The 22,559-nt window shown below is 49.4% G+C and overlaps 2 protein-coding genes across 2 annotated transcripts in view; one reads left to right on the forward strand and one right to left on the reverse strand.

Annotated features, from left to right (window-relative positions):
- Nucleotides 1-218: 218 nt before the first annotated feature.
- EIF6 (eukaryotic translation initiation factor 6) lies at nucleotides 219-6,503 on the forward strand. Its single transcript, XM_027719109.2, has 6 exons — nucleotides 219-531; nucleotides 611-696; nucleotides 1,183-1,358; nucleotides 2,551-2,727; nucleotides 3,298-3,479; nucleotides 4,598-6,503. Exons 1-6 carry the CDS (start codon nucleotides 425-427, stop codon nucleotides 4,605-4,607), a joined length of 738 nt encoding a protein of 245 aa, XP_027574910.1. The 5' UTR covers nucleotides 219-424; the 3' UTR covers nucleotides 4,608-6,503.
- A 1,168-nt stretch (nucleotides 6,504-7,671) lies between these two features.
- MMP24 (matrix metallopeptidase 24) overlaps nucleotides 7,672-22,559 on the reverse strand; it is a 46,348-nt gene continuing 31,460 nt past the window's right edge. The window contains exons 6-9 of the mRNA XM_027719107.2: nucleotides 15,334-15,548; nucleotides 13,643-13,781; nucleotides 12,452-12,718; nucleotides 7,672-10,218 (exon numbers count right to left, since the gene is read on the reverse strand). Of these exons, the coding sequence (XP_027574908.2) occupies nucleotides 9,881-10,218; nucleotides 12,452-12,718; nucleotides 13,643-13,781; nucleotides 15,334-15,548 (959 nt within the window). The 3' untranslated portion in view covers nucleotides 7,672-9,880. The remainder of the gene's footprint in view (nucleotides 10,219-12,451; nucleotides 12,719-13,642; nucleotides 13,782-15,333; nucleotides 15,549-22,559) is intronic.

The raw sequence follows: 22,559 nt of genomic DNA on the forward strand, positions 1-22,559 counted from the left end.
TCCGGGTGGGTGTTTGGGTGTTTGTCCCTCCCAGGGTCGCTGTTTGTCCCTCCCGGGTGGGTGTTTGTCCCTTCAGGGATGTCCCGGGTCGGTCCCTCCCCTGCCTGGGGCGGTCGCACCTCCCGGCCGCTGGGGGGCGCTGTGACCACCGGGCGTGACGGGCTCCGCTCTGCCCCTCGCCCGCCGGAAGCGGAAGCAGCCGCACCCCGTGGTTCCGACTGAGGCGGCGGCGGCGGCGGCGGCGGTGCCAGGAGTGACTGCGGACTCTGCTCCTTCCCGGCCCCAGCCCCAGAGCAGGGCCTAGCCCCATTTCTGTTCCCGGCCCGGCACCCGCCCCGTTCTCACTGCCGGCCCCGTTCCCGGCCCCATTCCCGGCGCCATTCCCGGCCCCGTTCCCAGCCCCATTCCCACACCCGTTCCCGCCATGGCGGTCCGCGCCAGTTTCGAGAACAACAACGAGCTGGGCTGTTTCGCCAAGCTCACCAACGCCTACTGCCTCGTGGCCATCGGCGGCTCAGAGAACTTCTACAGGTGAGATGGCCCTGCCCGGCCCGGCCCGGCGCTGCTCTGCGCGGCTCCGCGGGGCCCTGACGGCGCTTTGTCCTTGCAGCGTGTTCGAGGGGGAGCTGTTCGGGACCATCCCGGTGGTGCACGCGTCCATCGCCGGCTGCCGCATCATCGGCAGGATGTGTGTGGGTACGTGAGGGGAAAGCCTTGGGGGGACGGGGAGGGTCCCGGGGGAGTTCGGGGAAGCGTCCCGTGCCTGGCCGGGGCCGCGTCCCTCGACCCCGGGGGCTGTTCTAATGCCCGAGTGGTTTTTGTTCCTTTAACCATCCCATGGTGCTGCCACAGTCACACGAACAGCAGCACCCGGACCTTTCGTGGAGCACTTGGCATCTTCACGGGGAGTTCTTTGTCAAAGGGTCTCACTGAGAACCTCAAGCTTCCTCGACTCCTGTTGTGAAAAGGATTTGTGATAGTGCCGCTCCCCCACAGCCGGTGCCTCACGCTGGTTTTTTCTTTCCCGTGGTGCAGGTTATTTTGAAATGGTAACAAATCTCCTGGGCTGGGTCCTGGGAGGAGCACACTGAGTCAGGGCAGGGTGCGAACAGCGGGGAGGTGCCGGGAAACCCCTAGGAACATTCTCTTTATTCCATTCTGCTTTTTTTTTTGCCATTTTAGGGAACAGACACGGGCTGCTGGTCCCGAGCAGCACGACAGACCAGGAGCTGCAGCACATCCGGAACAGCCTCCCGGACTCGGTGCGGATCCAGCGGGTGGAGGAGCGGCTCTCGGCCCTGGGCAACGTCACCACCTGCAACGACTACGTGGCCCTGGTGCACCCGGACCTGGACAGGGTACAGGGCCCTGGGGCACTGCCGTGGGCACGGGGGGGCTGGGAAGCAGTGCCCAGGCTGCGCTTGTGGCCTCTGGGTCAGCCCTGGAGAAGGGAAGGGGGATGAGAGGGGTGAGTGTGTATCATGGGACAGGACTGGGGGGAATGGCTTCCCATTGACAGAGGGCAGGGTTAGATGGGATATTGGGAAGGAATTCTTCCCTGTGAGGGTGGAGAGGCCCTGGCACAGGTTGCCCAGAGAAGCTGGGACTGCCCCACCCCTGGAAGTGTCCAAGGCCAGGTTGGGCTAGTGGAAGGTGTTCCTGCCCATGCCAGGGAGTGGGATGAGATGAACTTTAAGGCCCCTCCAACGCAGAGCATCCTGTGATTCCATGATCGTTGGGTGCAGTTTGCTTTGGGTGGTAAAACTGAGTGAATTAGAGGGTAATAAAGAGCACCCAGAGGAGGGCACTGAGGATCACAGCAGGAGTTGGAAGCTGCAGCTGAGCTACCCAAAATGTGTAACAGTTGAAAGAGGCCATGGTTGTGAGTGATTACAGAGGGATGAAAGAAAAACAAGAAGTTTCATAATGAAAGTTTAAAATAAGAGCAAAGGAGACAAAGTTGCTGCTACTTTATGTCTGAGAACTGATACCTTAATAGCATAAAGAGGTGTGTGGAGCTACAGGTCATGACAGTGTTTGCTTTCAGCTGGTGCTAAAGCTAAAGAAGAGATGGGACTTGGTGTTAGGAGTTCAAGTGGAAAAGAAAAATAAGGGTAATGGGCTTTGCAGCATAATATGTTTTAAATAAGCGCAAAAAGTAAGGTAAGATGGGCAGAGAGAAACCAAAATAGTTCACAGTGAAACCTGGACGGGAAGGAAGTTCTTAAGAGTTCTGCAGAAGGATAAGATGACTTTGTCATGGTGGTTTGGGAGGACTGGGAATGCTCAGAGAACAGGCATTGACGCAGCTGATGTACTGCCAGCAGAAAGAGGGGGGATTTGGGCATTTCCCAGTAATAGCACAGGGTTGTGTTTGTGGTGACACTGGGAACATGTAGAATATGGAGGTTGGGTTTGTGTTTTACCTTGGCTGGGTTGCAATGGGTTGTGCAGAGTGGGAGGCTCTCACAGGGCTGTGTGCAGGAACAGCTTGACTTCCAGTTCCACGGTGCCGTTTTACTGAAGGCTTTGTTCTCTTCCTGTTGGCAGGAGACAGAGGAGATCTTGGCAGATGTGCTGAAGGTGGAGGTTTTCAGGCAAACGGTTGCAGATCAGGTGCTGGTGGGAAGTTACTGTGTTTTTAGTAACCAGGGAGGACTCGTACACCCCAAAACTTCAATAGATGACCAGGATGAACTGTCCTCACTGCTCCAGGTCCCACTCGTGGTAAGGCTTTTGTGGGTTTGTGTTTGCCTTTCCCACTCCCTCCCAGCCCAGTTCTAGTGTGGCTCTATCTCATGGGCTCCTGGATGCTGTTTCTGTGCAGAGCAATTCCAAGTGGGAGATGAGGGAAAACTTGAACAGGCCAAGTCTCCTGAGACAGTTCCCTGTCTTCCCTGAGTCTGGATAAACTGCTCAGTGCTTTTACTTTGCTCCTGAAATGTTGCTTCTGCTGGGATTGTGTGTGGTGCAGACACAGAATATGAGGTTGTCTGGTTTGACTGAAGCTAGTGTTTACAAAAATTAAGTAACAAACCCCCATGCCTGCTCAGTTGGATGTGCTCAGCCACTGTTGCTGTGCCATCCTCCTTCCTCCTGGCCAGACTCTGTTTCCCTGGATGCCACACCACCTTCTCGCCACACATTGCAGGCTGTTCATTAACCATTTCACCTGGGCTTTGCTGATGGGCAGGAGCTTTCAGCCCTTCAGGGGCATGAGCTGAGCCCCCCAGTAGAGGTTTTGCAGAGGTGTGTGAGGAGCTGTGCTGTGTGGCTGACGCTGTGCCCTGCCCGCAGGCGGGGACGGTGAACCGCGGCAGCGAGGTGATCGCGGCGGGCATGGTGGTGAACGACTGGTGTGCCTTCTGTGGGCTGGACACCACCAGCACAGAGCTCTCCGTCATCGAGAGCATCTTCAAGCTCAACGAGGCCCAGCCCAGCACCATCGCCACCAACATGAGGGACTCCCTGATTGACAGGTGAGGGGGAGCCAGCTCTGGGCACAGATTTTGTTATAAACTATTATTTTATCGTAAAGTTGATGGTTTTGCAGTTGATTTATCTTTTTTTAATTACCCTTTTCTTACTGCCTCCTTCCTTTTGTTGGTTACTGGCAGCAGTTGGGTGATGGAATGTGCAAGCAGTGAGAATCCTTTTTGTGGGAAGCCACATCCATTTCAGCTGTCAGGTTTGCTTCCCTACCTGTTCAGTGCTTAGCTATGACACGAATGGGTTTTTTTTAAACAAACCTTGTTTTAAAAGTTAAAATGCCAGTGACTTTGCGTGACATCTTGGCTTTTGATTGTTGTAACCCACGTAAAGTTATTTCAAATGCTTGCTACAACCATTTCTGGAGCCAGAAAGACTTTATGGCTTGTCAGCTGCTGCTGCTGCCTTAAATCTTTTTAATTTAAAAATGCCAACCTGAATTTTTTTAAAGCCTTTTTGTCAAAGGCTTTGTCCATCTTATCTTTTAATGCGAGGCAAACTTTGTTTTCTGCCTGGAGTAGTAATGATACAGGACCTTCCCCTTTCATTATGTATGAAAATGTTTTCACAAGGTTTAGGATGCACATAGATCAGTGTCCTCTGCAAACTGCATTTGGGCTTTCATTAGTTACAGCTCTGAGGACTATTGCTGTGGGGCTAAAAGTGTGTTCCTGAGCTACCAGAGCATTGTGACTTAGTGGCCGAGTTCTCGGGTATCATAAGAATTTATGGGAATAGTTTATGGCATAACAACTTCCTAGACTTTGGAAGACTTCGAAAGAGTTCTTTGCCCCTTTACAGTTCTGGTACAAAGCCTGGATGTCTCAGCATATCAGAACCATAATTAAGCTTGCTCTGAGCTGTTAATCACTCCCTGGGCCAGGCTGAGTGTGCATTTTACCTTTGCCAGCTTGACAGGTTTGTTCCTGTGGCTGCCTGTTAGCAGCCACAACATCTGCTTCCCTCTTTCCATAGGCCCTTCTCTTCTAGGAAGGGGAATTTCTACTGGGCCTTTGTAACTGGAGGGTGAGAACTGACTGTGCTGGTGTTTTGAAATGCCTTCTGCACTCCTGGCACTGCCAAACCTCCCTTCTGTTTTGTGTTTCAGCCTGACATGAGCAGCGTTGGTTCCGACTTCCCAGAAAGCTCCTAAGGAGTGAAGTGTTGAGCTGCACTGTGGATCACAGGCACCCAGACCTTCTGATGATATTTCTGACCCAAGGAAGAGGCTGCAAAATCAACTTTTTGTAGTGTTTTGTAAACTTAAGTATTGACAAATAACATGCATAAGATACAAATAAGGAATGCTCTCTGTCCCTTTGCTGATGTTCTCGAGTTCTTCAGCTCCGCTTTCTGGTGTTGTGGTGCTGACTGAGCCCCTCAGGTTACCCACAGTATTTATTCTTATGGCTCTTGGATGTTGATCACTAGAGAATGCTTTGCCTTAAGTCTTGCACCAGTGTCCTGCAGCACAGCAGTTTATTTTGGCACTACATGCACTGCCATCTCTTTCCACACAGCTGCTTGATGGTGTTCCTGCTATAGGTAGACAAAAGAACCCCTTGGATGTCCAGTACCAACAATAGAGGATTTTACTTGCCACAAAATAATCTAAAAGCCATCACCTTCTCTTTTGCCCTGAGCTGTTCCCATGGGAATGGTGATTCTGAAGTGACCATGTGGATAAAACCTGGAGTTTGTTGGAGTTAATCCAAGGGCTTTTAACAGCAACAGTGTGGGAGTGCCTGGAGCAGAGTTTGATCTGGTGTCACCTGTGCTGCTCCTGAGGCAGCCACAGGAGAGAGCCCTAAAGGCACACTATGGCCAGTGGGCCTAATTTGTCCCGCAGGAGTTCACCTCCTGCACTGGGAAACCCTTGGAAGTCAGCAAACCCCTATTTTGAATTTGAACCACCTCATCTGGAGTTACCTTGGGGACAAAGGTTCTGTAATACGGTTCTGAGCAGTCACTTGAGTCAGAGGGTACAGATTTGGGAGCTTCCTCCTGCAGAACTCTGCCCATGCCCGGGAGTGATGATGGGAAGGAGCTGTGGATGCTACTTTTGGGTGGAAGTAGTGATTGCCTTCCAAACAGCTCTTTCTCACCCATCTCTCATTTCACTTGCTTTTCTGCTTGTCCACTGAGGGTGCGCTGAAGGCATAGAAGTGCCTCCATTTCCCATCCTGAAGGTAAGAGGAAGCCATTCCCTCATGGCTGGAGTGCTCTCAGCAAGAGGGTTCTCTTGAGGAGTGCTGGCCTGAGGGCTGTGTGGGCAGAGCTCTTTTCAGCCCTGGTGCTTTGGGCTTTGTGAAAAATTAAGGAAACTTCTATTTTTGTTCTACTGTCTGGATGTTTAGGGAAGGCTTTGTAAGTTTTAGTTGATTAAAGGCTGCTCCTTAAACTGTTGAATAAAGATTGCCATAGTCTCTGATCAGTGCAACCCTGCCCTTTGATACTGAGCACCACCTTTCTTGGCATGACTGGTCTCCTCCTCTCAGCCTGTCTCAGTATTCAGAGTGAGAAGCTGCTTCCTTTTGGTCACCTCACAGTGCTCAGCTCCTGGGTGGACATTGCAGGATTCTGACTCTTCCCATCCCTGTTGGCCTGTGTTCATCACATGGGAAGCGAGGGAGGCTGAAATTTTCCCCTGCAACTCCTGTCACTGTTTTTTTCTCATTCCTACTCCAGGCAGGAATCCTGGCTTGCACTGGTGACCTTGATCTGTGTTAGGTCTTAAAGACAGTTCAGAGGTAAATGAGAAGAATAATCCACTCTGTGTAATCCAAATCCTTAAGTGGGAAAGACGGTGCAGTGTTGGGGGTTGTGATATGCCCAGGAGTCAGGGCAGGACAGGGCATTGCCAACTGGGGTGAGACCTCTGGGAGCTTGGGAACTGGAAGGTGGCAAACATGGTACCTGTTCTAAACATGGGTTTGTGGGAATTCTGAATTGGTGAGATGGACCTGTATACAAGAAAAATGAACTATAATAAAAAATGGATTTAGAAACACGGATCATGAGAGCATAAATGTGGTGTTTTAATGGCAAGTCGTGTCTCAAAAGATCTGTGCAATTCTTTAAAGGAGTCCACAGGGATATGAAGGTCTGTTGTACTGCACTGGCAGGTTTTTGTGCCAAAGGCTTTTAGGACTGTGGGTGAGTGAGCCATGGAATGAGATGACCAATTACAGGTTAGGAATAATTAATGTGTCTTAGTGGAGGACCAACTTTTCTGACAGTAGTTATCCTATATACCAGCAAATTTTTAACTTACCTGGGAAAATGAGCCTTAATGGTGATGAAATTATTCAAAGTAGTCAAAAACTGGAGGAAAACCAAATAGGATATTGAGTGCAGTGCAGTGAGTGTGTGTAGTTGGCTGCTCTGAGGTCCCCCTGTGCCAGGGTCCCTGGGCTGGACAATACAGGATGGGATCACAGGAACACACCTACAACAGGCTCTTGCTCATGAGGCTTAAATTAGCTCTGCTGTTCCCTGCTCCCCTCTGGGGACAATGTGTCCTGGTGCTGCATTTCGGGACAGGAGCTGGATCAGGAGCTGGATCACGGAGAGCTCTGGCCAAGCTGATGGGCAGTGGAGTCCACCCCCCACTGATCAGCTGCTGCAGCAGAACACAGGATCCCAGCAAGAGTGGGAATACTAAGGAACTGCCCCTTACACAAATATGTTTGTGCCCAGGTCTGGGTCACCCCAGGACTGCCCAGGGGCTGATCTTGGCAAAAGAGAGATAATGGTGTGAATGGGGTTGTACTGTGGGAAGAGGGTCAGCTGCTCCCCCTCTGCCCTTGCCCCCCAGTGCCACCACCTGTACCTGCAGGGGGCTGTTCTCACTCCCCACACACCTCCACGAGTACCTCACGCCCTGGAAAATCAGAGCTGTGCCCCAGGAGGCAGGTACAGAGCAGGCAGGAAAGGCCCCGTGGTGTTTCTGTGGCTGTGCAGCAGCAGCTCCAGGCAGGCTGGGTTTTGGCAGCACAGCTCAACCTTGCTGAACAGGGCCTGGCACCCTGGGGCACACGCAGCTGTCCGAGGACACGGCTCAGCCTGTGCCCACCCGGGCACTTTGCTGCCTGAACAGCCTGTTCCTTGGACAGGCCAAAGATCTGCCTTCGGGCAGGAGAAGAATATAAACGACACAAACGAACCCAGACAACGCTCTCGGTTGTAAATTCTTTTTTTTTTTTTTTTTTTTTTTTTTTAATGATGGCTGTTGGAAGTTGCTCAAAGGTTTGGGCTGTGCCAGCCCCAGAGAGATGGCAGCGTACAGATGAGACCGAGGTGGCTGTGGAGTCCGTGGTGTGCGTCCTACCACACCTCTAGTACACAGAGCAACACGGAGTAGCGTGGGGGTGTCTGATTAGTAGCTCCGATTTTGGTCCTTTGCACTCCTTCACCCATCATGAGACGTTAGCACAGGTTTCACTACAACTCGAAGTTTCTCATCTACTTGCTTCTCACTTATTTTGTAATATGTTGGTAATATTTTATGTTTAAACACAATAAACAGCTTGGCTATGGAAATCAGTTATGAAGGACAAAATACAGTTTGAGACCACGCGTTATGCAGTCCTAGTGGGCTTCACCAGACGTATCTATGTGTCTATCCTGCTTCACCAGAGCAATATTTGAGCACTAATTAGCAATCCAGAATGCTAACAATCTCTCTGCTGCTTCGTTCCTCACTGTAGTTAGGAATAGTTTTAGCATGTTTGTTGTCCATGGGGTTTGTTTCAGAGATGACATTATAAAGCTGTACTTTTTCTATACTAACTGGACATTCTGTGCATTGCACTTCATTTGCACTGAATAAAATTCAGTTATAGGCAGAGGGCTTAGGCTAATCACCCGTGATTATCACGGTGAGCGTGCAAAGCAGTTCCTGTGCTGACATGGATGGCACTTCTGTACAGGGCTGGGCTTTGCCATGACACTGTACTGCAAGAGGCTCTTCCACTCTTATTCAACATGGTAGAAATATCAGCATCAACAGGAAAATCAAAAGTTTGTGGTTAGGACAGAACATCCCGAACCACTCATGACTGGAAGAGGGACAAGCAGAAGCTACTGTTGTAGGAAGAGACTCGTGGGAACTCACTAGCTGGAAGTTAAGGTATTTTTCTAGCCTTTACCTGATTTTTATGGCTCTGTCAAACGTGGCTAGTGATGAACTCATTCTACTGTGTGGCATGCTCCCTTTGGTCCTTGCCAAATATTTGCCTGTGAAGAAGTGAGCAAAACAAAAAAAACCCCAAATTTTGAAGGCATACAATGTTCGTAACATCTACAGGGCTTGGATTTAGTTTTATAAACAGGCCTAATTCTTACTGTACCTTGACTATTTCAGCAAAATATAATGACGACCTCACTCCAAACAAACATTTCCATTCTCCTGAAACCCAACGTACAAATTCCACAATCTAGTTACACATGCCACAGAACAACAACTCATCTTTTCCCGGTGTCTTAACAGGGGCAGAGTGCAGTCTAAGTCTACACATATTCCTGGTATTTCAGTACCCATTGGTTCATTGGTTCTTGCTGCTGGGAGCTTAAACCGACTTATATGACATTTAAATATTTCTTTCATAAGTGGCTCCCAAAACAAAAACATGTATTCCTATGATTGGTTGTTGTTTTTTTTTTTTTAGACCCAATTACTTTGTCTTCAGATTGTCCCAGTCTAGGGCTTGATGTTGCCAAGTGTCTGGTTTGGTGCTTCTTGAGCTTCTGCTCCGCACTCCGGTACCTCTTTGAGTGCTCGGTGGTTCCTTGTGCACTGTGCTGAGTGGCAGCGTTGATTAGTTATGAATGTACAAAACATCTGACCAGCAGGTATTGGAAATTGTTATCCAGGTAGATCCCTGGATTTTGTAATAAACTAAGAAGATCTTTTAGAATGGTTCAGCATCAGAATGTCTTCTGCTTATGACACTGAATTGTTCCCGTTCATAGATTTCATGATCTTAATTCGTTTATGAGACAGCTATTAAAAAAATGGTTCTGTTCAGAGGTGGTTTAGCTACACTGGAGAATGCTGGGTTTAACAGGGGGCACTGGTGCAGGGAACTGAATGAAGTTTCCCAGATCAGTTGAAACCTGTCTCGAAGACTCTGGTGCTGGCAGAGCGAGCCTGTGGATGCACCGCGACCGACAGGCGACCGAGGCAGCACGAAGGAAAGAGGCTCCACACTGCAAGGCTGCCTGCCTGTATTTTTTCCAGTTTTCCTGCTTATTTCGGTCCCAGGCTGTCCAAAACTTGTAGGTCACTGAAGTAGTTTTGTTTGGTAGGCTTTTCAATGCATTTTTCTCTTTTTTTTGTACGTCCATAGTCCTCATCAGCTCAACGAGGTGCAATGTGCAGCAGGCTGTGTCATACCCACTCCTGGACAGGTCTTTTGTAGTACACAACGTTTTGCTGCACCTCTTTGTTTTTGAACTGGAAGATTGTGTACACCAGGACGAGGATGCACAGGGACAGGATGCAGGGGATCACCACTGCGATGGCGTTGACGGTGCTGGGCACGTCGTTGATGGTCACCATGATGTCCACGTCGTCGTGCGGGAGCCGCCGGTCTTTGCTCCGCTCAACATCCTTCTGGTTACAGCCCATCCAGTCCTTCAGGATCGACCTGGGGTAGCCTGGCTCCACGCTCAGCCTCTGGTTATCGAACTTCCAGTACTCCTTCCCTTTGTAAAAGTAGGTGTAAACTAGGAGACAAAACAGAGGGTATTTTTCACCATTTCCAAGTTGAGTTGCGCTTGTGTGAGGTTGTTCAGGGAGCTTGAACAGTGGGAGGTGGGCACTGCCTGGGTCAATAAAATACATTTTTCCAGGGCATTCCCGAACCACTGGAAAGTGAAGGTGGTTTTGGAGCTGAGATTTAAAGGGGAAGCCGTAACCCTGGCTTGTGTGTTCAACATTGCCCATGGAACACCATTCCCCCTGACCAAGACAAGCAGGGAATTAAAAAAATACCCTACTAACTTTAAAGAAGTGTGCTGCAGTGAGTTATTTTTTGCTAAAGCATCTGTAAATGTGTGCTTGTCATTACCAAGTAAATAACAACATCTGCAGAGTGCCTGTGTGTGCCTGGGTCAGTTTGGAAGAACATTTCAGTTTCTATTCACCCAGCCTCAGAGAGGAGATGCTGGGTAAGATGAGTCCTTTTGGCCACAAAATCCAGAATATCTGGCCTGTGTTGAGGACCAGTCTTGTCCTGCTGCTAGAAAAAGGGTGATGCTTTATGCTGTGTGTTGTCTGAATTACCCCCCTCTCCCCAGACTCCTTTTCTAGTGACTCTCAAATGATTAGAAAAACATTAAAGAAAATAGGAGAAGGGAGCTGTGGTGAAAGTGTTGGGGCTCCTGGACTGTCCCCCAGGTTGGCTGGCTCTCACTGCCATTCTCCAGCCTGGCCCAGCCCTACAGCCCTGCTCTCACACCACAGCTCCAAATTTAAACAGCCTCAAGGACACAAGCCCCCTCTGTTAGCTCTTTCTCTAATTGGAAGAAGAGGAAGAAATCCTCAAATCAGAGAAAGAAATGTGTAACCATAAGAATGTGAAAGAAACAGCATTTGCACAAATATAACTTAGGTAATCAGAAGCCAATGATGAGCTAGCGGTTGTAATATGTATGAGGCTAATTATTAACCTTTATAAGCACAAAGCCTGCAGCAATAAAGTTGGATAAGTCATGATCAAACTCTGTGGTCATGTATTCTTTTCCCGTCGTCTACAACAACACCAAGTTGGGGGGGAGCGTTGATCTGCTGGAAGGCAGGAGGGCTCTGCAGAGGGACCTGGCCCAAGTTGCATCCATGGGCTGATTCCAAGGGGATGAGGTTCAACCAGGCCAAGGGCCGGGTCCTGCCCTTTGGCCACAACAACCCCCGGCAGTTCTACAGGCTGGGACAGAGGGGCTGGAGAGCAGCCAGGCAGGAAGGGAGCTGGGAGTGGGGATGGACAGGGAGCTGAACAGGAGCCAGAGTGTGCCCAGGGGGACAAGAGGGCCAATGGATCCTGGCCTGGCTCAGGAACAGTGTGGCAGCAGGAGCAGGGCAGGGATTCTGCCCCTGGACTCAGCACTGGTGAGGCCACCCCTGGAGTGCTGTGTCCAGCTCTGGGCCCTCAGCTCAGGAAGGACATGGAGGGGCTGGAGCAGGGCCAGGGAAGAGCAGCGAGGCTGGGGAAGGGACTGGAGCACAAGTGCTGTGAGGAGAGGTTGAGGGAGCTGGGGGTGTTGAGCCTGGAGAGGAGGAGGCTCAGGGGAGACCTCCTGACTCTCTAAAACTCCCTGACAGGAGGGGGGAGCCAGGTGAGGGTCGGGCTCTTCTCTGGAGGTTTAGGTTGGATATTAGGAAGAAATTTTTTACAGAGGCATTGGAATGGGCTGCCCAGGGAGGGGGTGGATTCTCCATCCCTGGAGGTGTTGAAGGTGAGACTGGATGTGGCATCAGTGCCATGGTCTGGGAACCACAGTGGGGTTGGATCAAGGGTTGGACTTGATGATCTCAGAGGTCCTTTCCAACCTGGCTGATTCCATGATTCTAACTGCCAACATCAGACAGGCTGGAGCCTGTCACAGAGAACCCGAGCCAGCTACAGGTAAGAAATCATGAGGAAATGTAGGTTACAGCACCCTCACAACCAGGGCCCAAGAAAACCAGGCTGTTGTAGCAGAAAAAGTCCCGTCCCCCCAGAGCTGGCAATGTGATAATGTGGTTTAACAGCTGAGGATGTGCATGGGTTGGGATGAGGGTCAGGAAAGATCTCGGAGTGCTGCTGCTCACAGGGCCCAGGTGACCCCAGGGCTTCTGCGACTCGATTGCTGTACCAGGAAATACCTGAAACACCCCACACCCAGCCCCCAACTCCCAGCACAAGCTGTTACTTGTAATGTAATACTTGTCATCATTAAAAGCAATGATGCAGATACATACAGCCTTCCTTGCTGATGAAAGCTCCCTGAGGAGCCTGAGGGACTCCTCTCCACACGGTGATGGGCTTTGGGTATCCTGGGTCTGTGGCTCTCTTGTCCTCGTTGTACCTCCAGTACCTGTCCCCTTTGAAGAAGTAGGTTTTGCCCACGGGCTCCCAGCGCAGGGCCGTGTCGATGCCCTCCCGGGGCAGGCAGTTCCCCAGCTCCACCAGGCTGTGGGGGTAGCCTGGCTCTGCTGTCACTTCCTTAAAAACCCAGTACTTATCTCCTAGAGATCAGGGGGGACACAAACAACAAACAGGTTTTCCCAGTTAGGAGTCGAATTGATACAAACACTGAATAGCCCCAGAACCACAGCACCTTGAGGACTTCCAGCCTGAACTATGAAAAAGCTGCTCCTCCACTTCATTGTGAATCTGAAATCTGATTTAATTTGCTGCTCCTCAACTCTTGTTTCAGAAGAAATGTTGAACAACCCTTTTCCATTTACCTTCTCACGCCAGTCATGATTTCAAAAACATCTCTCATCCCCTGTCTGCAATCCCTCACTCAGGCTGAGGAGTTCCTTCCAGGTCAGCCCAAAATTTTCAGTCATTTATGTTGCCTCTCCCTGAGCCTTCTCAAGTTTTAGTACAGTTTAGTGAGCTGAGGTGCTGAAGCTGCAGACACAAATTCAGAAGCCCAGGTACTGTGATTTCCTACCAGCAGTGCCGATGTTTTCCAGCACTTCTTCCTTGCTCACAACTTGCTCTCGAGTTACAGGATCCTGTTCAGACACTGCCACGGTGCCAGGGCTAAAGTGGGGCCCCAGCACAAGGTGGTAATTTTGTCTCTTTAGGAGACAACTGTCCAAAAATGTGATTTGGGAGCACCCTGTACTTGGAGAGGCCCCAGTGCTCTGCTGAACTGTGTTCAAGGGGATAGGCAGGAGACCGACACTTCCTGGGAAACAGGATTTGTTTCTTGCCATCACATGAAAGCCAACTTCCCTTAACTGATATTAGCTCTATACAGAGATTGTCCTGGCAAGGCCAGCCCACACTAAACTATATTTTAAGGATTAGTGGCTGCTTGAAGTGCTCCCTGGGAAAAGGCCAAGGGTGCAGTGTACCTGCTTTCACCATCTTCAAGCCATAAAAGCAGCGTGTGAGGTGAGGCAGGAGGGGTTGGCTTGTACTGAACTGTACTGTACCTTTGAAGAAAACAAATTTGCCATCAGAGCGCTCATAGGCCGCGTCGATCTTGGCGGGGAGGCCCTTCCAGAACTGCTCAATCTGCATGGGATATCCCTCCTGCACGCGGTTGTTGCGCAGCCGCCAGAACCAGCGATCCTGGGAAAACCAGAAGCCTCTTCAGAATGGGTATTTTTATCTTGCTGGGCATCCAGCATCCCTAATCCCTGCCTAGGCCCCACTGCAGACAGATGTCCTGCTTCAGGTGACAGCTCCAACCCAGCACTGTCTCCAGAGAGCAAAGTGCCACGTGGGGGAGATGGCAGCCCAAAAAGTGAGAAGTTGATTGCTGGCGCTGTGAAAAAGGGCGGAAAAAAGAGGGAAAAGGAGCAGAGGGAAGTGACTCCAAAGTTATAAGCACTGTGATCCCTGTGTGTCCTGCCACTGAGGTGTCACACTTGTCCTGGTGCAGGTGGTGCTCAGCTCTCTGAGCCCAGGACAGCCTGACCAGTACCTGGTGACTGTGTGAAACACACAAGGTCTAAAGGCACAAAGGAGTTATTAAATATCCCTTCAGATATGAGATCATTAGTTAAAGCTGCAGTGGATGCTTTAACAAGCAGGACAGAACCTGTGAGACTTCTCCCAGATACTGTCCCAGCCTTCAACCAGTTTCAGTTCAAGAATTTTCTGCAACTGATGTGGTTTGTCCACTTAATGACCTTCAATATATCCCTCTCCACATTCGTACCCACTGGACACAGTGAAAGCTACTGGTATTTGAGAATGGGACCATGGATGTCCATATTCAAGGCACTCTAATGGGTTAATGAGCAATGCATCTCCTTCCTCCCCAGCTGCAGTTTACAAGGAAGGTTGACTCAAACTCCCCAGGAGCTTCAGGCAGGCTGAGCACTCCTGGAGCCCTGGTTCCATGCAGGTCACCTTCAAGACAACGAGGCTTGCTGCCCAGAGCAGCTGTGGCTGCCCCATCCCTGGAAGTGTTCCAGGACAGCTGGGATGGGGCTTGGAGCGACCTGATCCAGTTGAAGGTGTCCCTGCCCATGGCAGGGGGTGGAAGGAGATGGTCTGTAAGGTCCCTCCCAGCCCAAACCACTCCAGGATTCTGTGATTAATTGTGGGTAGGTACTGGTATTGCTTTATGGCTTCAGAGGTGGCTCCTCTCAGGCCGGATGGTGCCTAAATTCTCTGCCAGTGCACCCAGTTCACATTTTGAACTGGTGGTGGTTTAAGGGTGGACTGAGCTGGAAAAATCTTGAAGTGGATTTTTAAAGTGGTCTGTGAGTGGACTGAGATGGTTTTGAGGTGGATTGAGCTGGTTTGAGGCAGATTTTTGAGGTGGTCTGTGGATGGATTGAGCTGTTTTGGAGGTGGTCTGCAGGTGGATTGAGGGTGGGCACAGGAGGTGCTGGAGGCTTTCCCTGGGCAATCTCCACAATTCCACAGTGCCACCTCTGTGTCACTTGACTTCTGAACAAGGCTGCCCAGGCATTTTGTGAATCCCATCAGGCACAGGTTCCCAATATTACAGAGCCAAACTGCTTACATTTCCTTCTAATATTGCTCACTCATCAGCCTCAGAGGAACAGAGCTATTTTCACAGACATTTCAAATCTCACTACCAAATACTTCTATTAACCTTTTCCAGCGATAAAATTAAAGGGAGACTCATGGGTAAGTTTTCAAGTACCTTGAAAACAAACATTTCTCCTCTAAAGAGAGCCACAGTGTTGAAGTTGCCATCACAGATGTTTGGTTTGGAGCCAGGGAGAGCTGGCCTGTCACCCAGAGGAGGGCTGGGGGGTCGTGGCTGTCTCTCGTGTTTCCTTTCCGAAGTCGAGTGAATTCTGCGAACAGGAAGAGTTGGTAAAGGCCTGGTTGGCTCCAGGGGCTCAATGGGAGGACCTAGAAGTGAAAAGGAAAATATTCAGCAAAGTGGACAAGTTTGGCTTTTCTGTGCTTCCCTCGTAAGCTTTAAAAGGCACCAGGGTGGCTGGACAGCATTGCCAGGGATTTACACGCTCCTGAGGCAGAGCTCATTCCCTAGAAATGGGGAGCAGAACGAGATGCATCCACACGTGAAAGATGTCCCAAAACAGATGAGTGATAAGAACTGAAGAAGAGACACAATGTTTTTGTAGGTCTTCCCGAGGAGGCTGGAGCTAAAAGGAAGGAGGAGCCGTACCAGTCATGTTCCCAACTGAAATGAAAGGTGATAAGCCTTGAAAAGAAACGTTTAGTAAACCATAAAAAAGGCAACAAAATACCCCCCAAACCCAATGCAAAACCAGAAAACCAATGCTACACTGAAGGGGAACTGCAGGGAGTTTGGAAATTAGAAAGCAATTACTTTATCACAGTTCAGTCACCAGTCAGTGCTTTCAGAGCTCCCTGACACACAGCTGTGACAAGGGACCTTGCTCTCATTAAAGTGATGCCCTCCCAGTACAGATCTCCTTTTCAATCCTTCCCCAGCTCAGCTCTGGATTTTAAAGGCTGCAGGAATGGACAGGGCTATAAAATTACAAGTGAGTGAGACTGGAGCAGAGGTCTGCTCTTAAACTGCCTCTGCCAGAGGACAATTTCATTAACAGTGATAAAGTCTGGACCAAATCTCATTCAGAGAGTCACCGATTTCTTGTTGCTTCTCAGAGAAGGACACAAGTTAATCTGGCAATAAACAGAAGCCAGGGATTTTGGTGAGTTTTATATCTGAGGATTGTTTATTTGCAGGGATCAGGGTTTCAACCTCACTCTGACCCTGCAGGACAAACCCCCAGCTGTGGGCAGAACTGGGGCTGGCTGTCACAGGTGCTGTTTCAGAGTCACTTTGGGGGTTCAACACAGCCCAGCTGGGGTTGCTGCACACCTGCCCTGCACAAAGCTCATCCTCACAGGAAGGGTTACCCCAAGGTGTATGATTGCTCATAGCCAGGGAAGGGATGTATGAGGAAGGACTGAGATACCCATGAAGGCCACATACCTGTGGGGTTAGAAGAGGACTTTTGTACATAAACATTTTTAACTATGTGCCTCAAATGATGGTTAGGTGCCCAAGTCCTCATGGTAACTTAGCTCTTAAACATTCCATTTTCAAAAGGTTCCTAGAATGAATGAGTGCTTAACACGTCCTGGTAGGGTGACTGGGTTAGTGAAAATTCTCACAGCCAGTGACAAAGAAGTCATCAGAGAAATCCATTCTATTAATTGTTAATAAGGATGTAACAGTAAGAATCTTGTGTGCGGGTTTCATGGATTTTCTGTTCAGAAAGTACCACTTGGATGATACAGTCCCAGTTCCTGCAGTGCCAGGCCAGAAACCTTCAACCTGTGATTCCTGCAACGAGCCCAGTGTTTCTGGGGCAGATACAGCACATTTTCCAAATTTCAAGTGTAGAAAATCCTCTCTAATGCACAGCAAACTGTGTCAATGATTAACCCCTGTCACTGCTAAAGTCTGTGTCCTACCCCTTGCCTCAGTTTGTGCAGCTTTAGCTTCATCCTTCTTTTTCTTATCTCTAGTGTCTCAACATTTAATCATTTATAGATCTTCATGGAGATGCTTTTAACATTCTCCTTAATGAGAATTGCTATTTATAGAGCACTTCCTTTGCTCTGGTGCTGCAATGGCTTTTGGTTTTAAGATCTTCAGACAGGCCACTTTTCTAAAGCTTTTCTAATGGATTTTATATTTCTGCAAGGTAACTTGTCCTCACAGTATGATATTTTGTGCCATGTGCAATTTTTATTAGCAACTATTTTCATTTACTTTATTCCAGAGCTTTAATAAAAGACATCAAATATTGCTTTAGATGAGGATTCTCAGTTGATAATTACCCTTGGAAAGCTGTCTACATGAAATGAATAAAAGTCTTATACTGATACTGTGTATTGCTCATCCTTTCCATTCTTACCTGGTCAGTGCCCAGTCAGTAACTTAGCAAACCATAAAATTCCCAAACTCTGATACTGCTGCTGCTAATGATCTGGGGTGCACCAAAGGAGGTGCTTTTGGAGAAATGTCCTGTCCTTTGCAATTGCTGTGCTTTGAGTCACACATGAGTTCATGAAATGCATCCTTTTTGAACCAAACTAAATCCAAAGATGCATTTCTGGAGCACATCCAGGATGCTGCAGCTGCAAACAGGCACCACAGGGCAGAGCAAGAGCTGATCCACAAAACCACCTCCTTCCCCAAAATCTATACCAAGTGGGGGTCGAGTCCTCAGCATCCTGTTTACTTAACAGCATCCCTAGATATTCCATTGTATGGCAATGTAAAACCTCAACCTTGAGGTAAAACCTCAGGTTTTATCCCTAAATTTTCCCTAACTGTCCACTACTGGTTACCTCAGTTTACCTCAATACATTCTTTCTCTCCTCTACACATTACCTCAGATTTTACCCCCAATATTTTCCCAAACTGTCCACTACTGATTACCTAAGTTCACCTCAATATTTTCATTCTCTCTGCTACAGATTTAACTCCAAAACTTTCCCCACCTGTCCACTACTGGTTGCCTCAGCTTACCTTAAAATGTTCATTCTCTCCCCTAGAGGTCATCTCAGATTTTAGCTCCAATGTTTTCCCACCATGTCCACTGATGTTTGACTCATTTTTACCTCAAAATGTATCTCCAGAGACATTTGTATACATTTATCTCCAGATGTGCTAGTATTATTCTTGTTATTGTTGTTTGCTCTGGCCTGGCTCCTGTTTCAGCTCACACAGCCACAGGACCTTACAGCTGGACATCTGGTGCATCTGGAAAGCTCATGGATGCAGGACCGAGTTGGTACAAGTGGGACAAGCTGCAGAGGAAAGGCTGGGAATTGGGAAAGAGGTCCCAGACAGACCTTGCACAAAGCCAGCCAGGGTTCTGGGTTGTTCAGACGGGAGGTGGGAGCAGCATTCAGCTCCTGCTTTGGGGAACTAAAGGGGCAGGAAGTTAGCAACCTGTTTTGGCTGCCAAATATGGCACTTGGTGCCAGTGACAGTAACTGAGTAAATGAAGTCTGAAAGCCAACAATTTACAGGCTTGGTGAAGATAGGAAATTCTTGCATTAAGGAAAGATAAGCAAGTTGGGACCTAAGCAAGGGGACAAGAAGCAGCGATTTACTGAACACTGCAGTCTCTCCTTAAACAACAGCGTGACCCTTTCACTCTTGTGCTGCTTTCCCCATGGCTTTGAGGGGATGTGTTTGGTAAATAACACTGGAAAATCTCGAATGCCTGTCCTACAGGATAGGATTCCCCTGCCAACAGGCTGACACAAGGATCAGCTATAGCACATTGCTACAGAAACAGAAGTAGTTCTTCGTTCCCTCCCCTTTGCAAAAGGCCAACACTGCTGTGCACTGACCAAACCAGAGATGCATTTCTGCTCTGTGGTGGTCAGTTTAACTGATACAGAGGAATAATTTCATCAGGCAGCTATTTGTTAGTTTGCAGAACAGTGCCACCAGCTCCGGCACCGATCCCTGTGTGGTGGGAGGCAGCAGGTTCACAGCAGGGTTTGTAAGGAGGACTCCCTGTTGCCCTTGAGCAGGGAAAGCTGTGCACTCTGCAGTGCTGGGAGGCACCCCTCTGTCCAAGGAACTGTCTGGGAGGGATCCAAGAAGTCACTGTACTCAAACTGCTCGCTGGAGAGGCACAGAGTTCTAAGGGGAATGAAGCTGGGGTGGTTCTGCTTCTCAGGCACAGCAAACAGATGGAGATACTCAAATCAATGGCAGTTCTGGACTTCCAAAAATAACAAGCCAAAAACTCCTCAGTTTGAGAGGAGAAGAGAGCAAGAACAGAGTTTTACAGAGATGACCATGAGCAGTAAGATGGAGACATGACATTAACCCTCTCTCCCTCTATTTTAAAGAAAAAAGGGTGAGACAGGAGTAGTATCTAAAGAAAATTGATGAATGCATCTGCTAGGTCACAAAGAGAGAATCTGACAGTAAGGTGCAGAATAGAGACTGCAGTATTATGTTCATATGCTGGAAATGTAACATCTACTGTATGAGTGGAGTTACTAAAGATTCACTGTCTCTGCACAAGTGAGGCCCACTCCTGTACCCAGTTACAGCCTGCCCTGTCCTGTACAGCTCTCACATTCATCTTCAGTCCCCAAGGCTTGTCAGAGTCTCCTGTAGAAAAGAGGAAGGCTCAAAGGGCACCTGCTATCCAGGGGACCAATGTAAAGGTTTTAATTAGCTCTAAGATGCCACTGAAACAGCACACAGAGAGCTGCCAAGCAGAAGCACTTGTACACTGTGGTCAGGATGGTGCCCAGCAGCAAGGATTCACATGAACCAGGGATGTGCATTGGTGGAAACATCTGATAGAGCAGTGGGGAGATCCCAGTCAGGCCCAACAAGGAAGGCTGGGCCCTGTACATGCTCACTGCTGGCCATGGCCAAACCAGCATTGGCTAACTGCTCTGGAGAAGGGGCCTGGCCCTGGCACGGCTTCCACACACACTGCAGCTGGTCTGCAACTTGCCTGGATGCAGACTTTGTCATTTCACTTCAAATATTTCACTTCCTGCTCTGCTCTGCCCTGGGGCAGCCTCACCTGCAATATTGGGGCAGTTTGGGGCACCACAGTATAAGGGAGATCCGAAGCCATCAGAGAGTGTCCAAAGGAAAAAACAAAGATGGGGAAGGGCCTTGATTTGAAGCCGTGTGAGGACACTGAGGGCACTTGGTGTGTTCAGCTGGAGCAGAGGAGACTGAGGGGAGACCTCAGTGCAGTTCCACCTGCCTGGGCAGGGGCAGAGGAAGGGCAGGGACTGAGCTCTGCTCTGGGGGGACCAGGGACAGCACCCAGGGAATGGCTGGAGCTGTGTCAGGGCAGGGTCAGGTTGGATCTCAGGCAAAGGTTCTTCCCCCAGAGGGTGGTTGGGCACTGCCCAGGCTCCCCAGGGCAGTGGGCACAGCCCCAAGGCTGCCAGAGCTCCAGGAGGGTTTGGATGATCCTCTGGGGCACAGGGGGTGACTCTTGGGGATGGGCCTGTGCAGGGCCAGGAGCTGGACTCAATGGTCCTTGTGGGTCCCTTCCAACTCAACATATTCTGTGATTCTCTGAAATATTCCTCTTACTATATGTCCCTGCCAGCCATGGATGTTTCCTTGCTATGTTTTGCTTCTTTTCTTCTTTTTATGTGTTCTGGGCCTCCAATTTATTCTGATTAAAGGCTTGTCTCCTCTCATGCTTACATGTGAGAGTATTTAATGCTTATACATTTTTAATTGCTCCTTTCACTTTGTCACTGAGTGTGGCTAAAGGCAGGAGATGATCCTACAGCTGTGCACATGCAAAGAGCAGAGGAGCACACAGACAACATGGGAATCCTCAGGGCCAAGCCCTGTGCAGGCAGAATTTGGGGTACAGTTAGTACAAGCACAGCCTGTCCCTTGGTGGAGAAAGATGCTCCCTCCTAGGACCTAAGGCAGTGCAGAGCACAGCCTGGCATGAAAGCAGAATAAACAGACCCTATCCATTAGAGTCCATTAGTTCACCAGTCATTCCTGTTTCCAGAATCTCATCACAGTAACCTGCCTCCAAAGCAGCTCAAGGCAGGATGAAACAGGTTTATTATTAACAGCAGAGATGAACATGTGAACAAAGATGCTGGCACCATGGCAATTATTACAGGGCCTGGTCACACCCCCCTCTGACATAACTGACTGGGCAGCATCACACACAAATCACAGCCTCTGCCACTACACTTCCAAGGAACTCCAGAGAAACAGTCAGAGGAAAAAAATCTCATTGAGAAAAAAACTAAGTGAGAGAGGTTATTGTATGGGTCTGCGATTGGGCCTGAACCCAGTCACCTAATTACCATGTGTGACCCCAGCACCGGAGCCAAACCCACCCCTGGGACTGGACCTGCAGCCACTTCCACACAGGAAGCAGGTAAGAAACCTCCTGGAGCTGGAAACTCCCCTCATTCCAGAGGGAAGCAACTTTCTGGGACTTTACAGACACTGTGTGGAGAAGAAGACTTTCTTCCTCTCTATCAGAACCAAGGCAAAGAATGTCAGAAAGCTTTTGGGTCACAGCAGATCACCTTCAGAGTGTGACTCCCGCCACTGGCACTTTGCCTCCTCCCTTCATGCTTCCTCTGTCGCAGACCATCTGAATACCAAGGTGACCTGTGAAGATAACACAGAGAGAGGAGGCATTTAGGAGCCACTGTGTCGATAGTTGAGGACAAAAGATAATTGTACTGTCCTCCTGGCTATTGACAGAGTGTTCCCTCAACTGCACAGCACCTGCCTGGAGGCTCAGCCCCTTGTGAGGCTCAGTGTGTCACAGCCAGCGGCTCCCCGAGCCTGCCAGCACACAGGAGCCTTGGGTCAGCTCGGGGGAGAGAACCAGATGCTTGTGAACACAAGGCCAGCCTTTATCTTCTTAATATTCACTCCAAGAACAAAACTATCATCCAGGCTACAGCTATGCCTTGAAAAACACACAGGAGGTTTCTGTCTGTAAAAAGCTGAGTTGCTTGCATGTTTCTGGGGGACTGAACCTGCTGTCCAGGTGCACAGTCCTCAGTCTCAGATCGTAACAGATGATCCAAATGAGCCAGGGAGAGTGAGAGGAACCCACCTAGCTGCTCTACGGACACCAGGGCAGTGCAGAGAGGTCCCTGTTCATATTACATGAGAGAGCTGCCAACAAGCTACCTCAGGGATAACAGACTGTCCACAGTACTCCAAGCTCAGGAAGGACTCATTTCCCTTGCTCACTTAACAAACTCATCAGCACTCTGTACTCCTGGGCTCAGCCTTCAGCAGTGGAGTGAGTGAGCTGTCTCAGTTACTGTGGGTCCCTGCACACACAGTGCAGCTGCAGAACAAGCCCCAGCACCCACAGCACATCCACCAGGTGGGTAGTCGAGGCTCCCATGACC

The sequence above is a fragment of the Pipra filicauda genome, unplaced genomic scaffold (assembly GCF_003945595.2).
Source record: "Pipra filicauda isolate LSUMZ 115617 unplaced genomic scaffold, ASM394559v2 scaffold534_size341627_pilon, whole genome shotgun sequence".
Taxonomy (NCBI): Eukaryota; Metazoa; Chordata; class Aves; order Passeriformes; family Pipridae; genus Pipra; species Pipra filicauda.

What these genes read in the sequence shown, in the direction of transcription:
- EIF6 (XM_027719109.2), top strand. Translation starts at nt 425, where the DNA reads ATGGCGGTCCGCGCCAGTTTCGAGAACAACAACGAGCTGGGCTGTTTC. An exon ending in GGCTCAGAGAACTTCTACAG is followed by an intron (nt 532 to 610) that starts GTGAGATGGCCC and finishes TTGTCCTTGCAG; the next exon opens with CGTGTTCGAGGGGGAGCTGT. An exon ending in CATCGGCAGGATGTGTGTGG is followed by an intron (nt 697 to 1,182) that starts GTACGTGAGGGG and finishes TTGCCATTTTAG; the next exon opens with GGAACAGACACGGGCTGCTG.